Source organism: Cajanus cajan, chromosome 4 (genome assembly GCF_000230855.2).
Source record: "Cajanus cajan strain Asha chromosome 4, NIPB_CcT2T_4, whole genome shotgun sequence".
Taxonomy (NCBI): Eukaryota; Viridiplantae; Streptophyta; class Magnoliopsida; order Fabales; family Fabaceae; genus Cajanus; species Cajanus cajan.
The window spans coordinates 77,135,536-77,141,344 of NC_138520.1; the positions used below are offsets into that span (position 1 = coordinate 77,135,536).

A 5,809-nucleotide genomic window follows, 5' to 3' on the forward strand; every position below is an offset into this window, starting at 1 on the left:
TCTAACAACTTTGCTTTTAATTCCTGTAAAAGAATGGTTTTTATTATTCTAAAATCTAGAACTACAGTTTTTAATTTTTACTATTACGTGATATTTTTAAATTATTTGTGTTTAATAGAAGGTTAAGTAATCACATCAAATGGTATCTACAATTATTTATGATACTTTGTTAGCGTATGACAGCTCTACAAATTTTATAAATTTTTAGGATAAATGTTATGTATCTACCCTCAAATAATAATTAAGATTCAAAAATAGTAATTTTAGATTTTATTGAGATGAAAATTAAAAGAGATTTTTCAGAGATCATATCAAAATTTGTTCATTTTATAAAAAATAAAAATATTATTTACATATTTTAGAAAGATAAGAAATATATAAATAAAAAAATTATAGAAACCAAAGTTGAAATTCGCACATTTTGCTTAGATAATCCGTTTTAAAAAAAACTCAATTATTATTTTTTTTATAAAAAAGTACAACTCATCATAATCTAATTAGTTTCGAGCCCAAAGATGACTCTTGAATAAATTATGTGTTAGCCCAAATATGAAATTTAAGAATGAAGTATCAAATCATTTCAGATTAATATAAAATTTTATATATATGATCTAAGAGTAAAAAAAATTTAATTTAAGAGTTCATTTATAAAATTTATATTTAATATAAAATTATTGAGTATTGTTTGAGGGGATATTTTATAAGTGTTATTTTTATAAGGATTAAGTCCTCATGGTTTTATTTTTTGTCATCACCCAAAAGGTCTTGCTTACATTGGAATATGAGTATATTTTATAAATTGTTATTTTTTCTCTTATTTTATCGTGAAACTTGTTTGTATCTCAATATATCGTGAGACTTATTTTATAAGTGTTTTGTGTACACTAGAGTCTACTCCACTGTATTATTTGGAGGATAAGTATATTTTGAATTGTAGTTACCCATTACTCTAGTTTGCCTAACAATATCTCATTGGCAGACATAAACAATCATTCCATACATTTTTGCTTCTTTTGACTAAAAATAATTTTAGTCAATTAAAAGATGCACTTCCAATTAAGGTTATCCATTAGTTTGTATAGCTACAAGAAGGTTATTATATATATATATATATATATATATATATATATATAATAGCACTGGTAAAATTAACGGTCTATCTTTATAGTATCCTTGTACCAATAAGCATATTATATGACTAACCCTGTATTAAAATTTGTATATTATATATTAACATTTTATGTACATGTTTTCATTAGACACGGACAAGCTTATTATCATAATTTGAATTATAACACTTATTTCTATGCTACCATAATATTTCTTTTCAATAAATTTTGTACGAGATTAAAGACGAGAAACATCACAAAAATAACAAAGTTATATATATATATATAAAGAAAAATCGAGAAAAATTAAAATTATTCATTTAAAATATATTATCATGCACATATTTGTTATTTTCAATGAAAAAAGTATTATATTACGTATGATGCCATATTTGTGTCCAATATCCGTACAGGTACAAGATAGAGTGTATATGAAGCTTAGCCAGTACTGAAACACGTGTGTTACAAGTACTTGCTCCTGAATTAGATTCACTTATTCATTCTCGTTCTCTCCCTTTTTTCTAGACGTAGCTTTCCAAAATTTACATGAAAAATAAACACATAATAGAACATTATTCCACTGTTACTCCTCCAGTCCAAAACAACTACTAATGTTTTAGTCTTTCTTTTTTATTGTTTTATAAATTTCAAGTTTATTATTATTTATTTTTTTTACATATATGATATATGATATATCCCTATTTAATAATCATATCTTACTTCACAACTATACCTATAACAGATATATTAAATAAGAGTAACTGCTAGTTACATAATGCAGCTTTATAAATAATAAAAGTACACAAGAAGGTACAGCAACAGCAACCAAGAAGAAAAACAAAAACACATTCCCTCCCTTCTTTACAAAATTTTCTACACTTGAAAATGGGCACAATGGATTAAAAGTGCAACGAATTCAGACACCCCTCAACATAACATATACATATCAAAACTCTTGTGGTAGAGGGCGTCCTTCTAAGAAGGACTTGAATAGCACAAGTGATCTCTCAGGCTGTGAAAATGGAGCCTCATGTGATGCTCCCCTGATAGTGGCAAATGAAAGGATGTTACCATAAACTTGAGTCCACCCACCCACCTGAAAACAACCATTTATATTTCATAAGCTCAACAAAAATTCAGTGAGTAAATAGTATATGCATTAATATTTACAGTCATTCAATCACAAATTGTTACTTATGATAAGTTTTTTAATTCTTATGATAACTACTTTAAAATCATTCTTATCATGATTCTGATTGATTGAACATATACAAATATTTGCACTAAATTCAATAGAATTTAGTAATCTCAACGGAACAAGGTTCACCTGCTGCCTCTCAAACCACACCCTGTATGGCACAGTGGTCTTCAACCCTAGTTCTTTTGACAGTTTATGTACTAATGTTCTACTTCCAGTTAGAGGGATAACTGAATCCTGATCACCACTGCAAAACAAGAATTGTATCAATCATTCTGAAAGCCAATTATACACCACTTCAAATTCTCATTTGGCAGGGCTAAGCAAACATAAGTTTTTACTTGTTGCCACATACTTGTGCTCTGGCTAGGACTACCCTTAAGTTCTATATCAGAACAGGTCTAAAATAGAATTTTTCACTTCATAAGCATGCAAACATGTACCTGTAAACCAATACTGGTATTCCCTCCTTGACAAGCTTCCCCACAACCGTGATTGTTGGTATCTCCAAGTCACCCAGCTCATAATCCAGCACACTGACGAATATAGCATAACATTCGCGTTAACAAGAGACAAAGCTGTTGGGAATGAAAGATAGAGATGAAAATTTTGTAAATAAAATATAAAGCTTATACATGTTTGATGTTTCTGTCCAAGAGTCCAAATAGCACATTAAAATATATGTTTAACTACATTAGTTTCTGAACATGTTTTCCTTGGTTCTAATAAGCACAACACAATATAAATGAAGGATAGAGAGAATTTACTTGCTGCAAGCAGACCATCTTTGAACTCCAACAAGACGTGCATGTAAAGCTGACTGCACATCTTTCCTGTTCAGATAATTCACTGTTTCATCTTCCACGCACACATCTATAGTTTCAGTGACTTGCTGTGTGTCATAACAAAAACAAGACCACAATTTCATGCTCTCAGTACTTATATTGAAGTTAGATAGAAAATTAAGATGTCAGTGACTTGAATTAAAGGGCGTGTTTAGCAAAACTAGTTTATAAGTCGGCTGAAGCTTATAGTTATAAGTTAGAAGTTGAAATTATTTTCATAAGCTAGTTAAAGTAACTTATAAAAATAAGAAGCTACTAAAATAAGTTTGCATAAATCAAACTAGTTTATACCTTTTTTGATGTCATGCCAAATACAATAAAAAATGAGCAATAAGATAAACTCACCTGGGGATTGAGGACTTTAGTTTGTGAAAACACAGAAGATAAACAAACATCAAGGGTCACATCATACTTGTCAACAAATCTACTTGTTTCTGTACTAACTTGGTTCATAACACTTGAACAGATAGGAGAAACAGCACCATTATAGTATTCCCTCACATATCTTGAATAGTTACAAACAGAAGTGAACATTTTGAACGTTGTGTCTGAAATTAATCCATGTGACCAGAAGAACTCAGCTCTGGAATTGAAATCTGTTGCAAATTCTAGAACTGGATTACCAAGCTGCAACAGAGGAAACTAGTTTCAAATGCCTTAGTCAAATTGCAAATTTAGGGAATTTTTATGTAAACTTTTTTGTTTTGTAGTTTTCACTAGATATTTATAGATATCAGAAGAATAAAAGAAAGCTGACACGTGGCAGGAATAAGAAAAGAAGAATAATTGGAAGTTTGTGCTATAACTCACAGCAACGCCTTTTAAATTGAATAACTTCTCCTTTTTGTTGAATCGGAGCATAAGCTCAGCCAGTTGAGGAACATAATGGCCTAATAATGAATAGAAAAAATATATAAATATATGCATATTTTAACTAATGCTTCAACATACATGGAAGACATAATAGGTGGAAGTGGAAGGGTTACCTGCATAGCTTTCTCCTACAATGAACAAACTTCTGTTTCTGTATTCTGGGAACTTGACAAACCAGTTTTGCAAGAACACCAAGTTATCCCTGGCTATAAAGAGAAAGACAAAGAGTTTCAGAAAACCAAGGCAATCTTTAAAGGAGCATATCTGTCAAATTTGTAAAGAAAAACAACACTGTTTAGGAAGTGGACAAGGCATAACTGTAAAGTAAAATAGCAGTTTGTTAAATAACATTATGTTAATTAGAAACTTTGGCCAAAAGGGACAGGACAGAAATTTGTAAAAAGGTAAAGATAACAAACAACAAAAGCAAAAGGGGGATAGTGAGAACTAACAAGGGGGGAATGAAGAAATAAATAACGAAAGAAAGTTGACCCGGATTTTCCTTGAGTAAATTCTTTCTTTAGCAAAGTGAAAAACTGAAAATACTTGCATGTAATGGTTCTTTAATTACACCATTCTAACCAATAATATTGAGAATTATTCTAAGGGGGGACAAAAAGGTTATTGATGACAAATAGAAGGGTAAACAATAAAAACTTGCCTGTAATCTTGTCATTCACACCCTCATAAGAGGAAGTGTCAGTTGAGTAAGAGAATCCAACTCCAATTGGCGTTTCCAAATACAACATATTTGCTTCTGCAATTCATATGTGCACAATGCCAATAAGCATGCCATAGCTATGCTAAAAGTAAAACCACTTCAATACCCTGTAAATATAAATCAATACATATGTGTAGACAAAGGTTGTTTCAGGAAGGTACCTCTGTTCCAGCTGAATTGATTCCTAACCAAGGCCTCTCCTTTGGGCCTAAATGGTCCATTCTCTGAAAATGCACCAACTCCAAGAGAAGAACAACCAGGCCCTTCAAAGGAACATGACACAACACAAAGCATAAGTTTCCAAAATCCAAACTTTAAAACTTCTATTAACGAACAAGAATTGAGGAGCACCTCCATTGAGCCAAAGAACAAGGGGCTTGGAAAGTGCATCTTTTTCAGCTTCAGCGAAGTAGAAAAAGAGTGCTCGCTGGTTTTTGCCATCAACGGTTATATAGCCTGAAAACTGATGAAATTCAACATGGGGTTGACCCGGTAAGCGATTGATCCTAAGGTGAGAGGGTGAGGGGTGTACAGTGCCAAACTGAAGGAGTAGAAGTGCTACACACATTGCAATGGAACTCCAAAGAGAATACATGACTTGGTTTCCTTCACTTTCAGTTGCAGAACACAAAAAGCTTAGCAACTAGGTGTGTTGTTGTGTGTGTGAGTGAATGGTGCTTCTATTGTTGTATAAAAAGTAGGAACGTTTTTTATTTTTTGTAGATATTATTAATTTTGTTCTGTTTGGACACCTCAAACTTTGGGGAGAGAGTGAAAGTACAGTGAAATGTGGTGATTTAGATCACTGTGTGTTTCTTATGGTCATTCACTCCTTCCCCCCACTTTTGTTTTTTTCAAACACCCTTCATCAAAATTTATTTTCATAATAATTGAAATCAATGCATGTTATGATTTTCATACACGTTGAGACGCGAGACAAGTGTTTTCAAGCATTCATAGTTAATGGTAAAAAAATATTAAATTCACCTAATGGGTATGGCTTTGAACACTTTCAATTACTGTACAAAATAAATTTATTAATTAAATTATAAAATAATTAAAG

At 31.2% G+C, this 5,809-nt stretch overlaps 1 protein-coding gene across 2 annotated transcripts; it reads right to left on the reverse strand.

Moving 5' to 3' along the window:
* Nucleotides 1-1,877: 1,877 nt before the first annotated feature.
* Nucleotides 1,878-5,479, reverse strand: LOC109802469 (serine carboxypeptidase-like 45). Of its 2 annotated transcripts, none has more exons than XM_083073141.1 (10): nt 5,098-5,479; nt 4,908-5,009; nt 4,683-4,782; nt 4,139-4,227; nt 3,963-4,042; nt 3,498-3,779; nt 3,075-3,199; nt 2,751-2,843; nt 2,437-2,554; nt 1,878-2,205 (listed from the first exon to the last, which is right to left on the reverse strand). In XM_083073141.1, exons 1-10 carry the CDS (start codon nt 5,339-5,341, stop codon nt 2,056-2,058), a joined length of 1,383 nt encoding a protein of 460 aa, XP_082929267.1. In that variant the 5' UTR covers nt 5,342-5,479; the 3' UTR covers nt 1,878-2,055. The 2 variants fall into 2 exon arrangements, with proteins under 2 accessions (XP_082929267.1, XP_020219441.1); XM_020363852.3 differs by having other exon boundaries at nt 4,139-4,231; nt 4,687-4,782; nt 5,098-5,468.
* Nucleotides 5,480-5,809: the final 330 nt, after the last annotated feature.

What these genes read in the sequence shown, in the direction of transcription:
- LOC109802469 (XM_083073141.1), bottom strand. Translation starts at nt 5,341, where the DNA reads ATGTATTCTCTTTGGAGTTCCATTGCAATGTGTGTAGCACTTCTACTC. An exon ending in AATGACAAGATTACAGGCAA is followed by an intron (nt 4,228 to 4,682) that starts GTTTTTATTGTT and finishes CTTTATAGCCAG; the next exon opens with GGATAACTTGGTGTTCTTGC. An exon ending in TCAATTTAAAAGGCGTTGCT is followed by an intron (nt 3,780 to 3,962) that starts GTGAGTTATAGC and finishes CCTCTGTTGCAG; the next exon opens with CTTGGTAATCCAGTTCTAGA.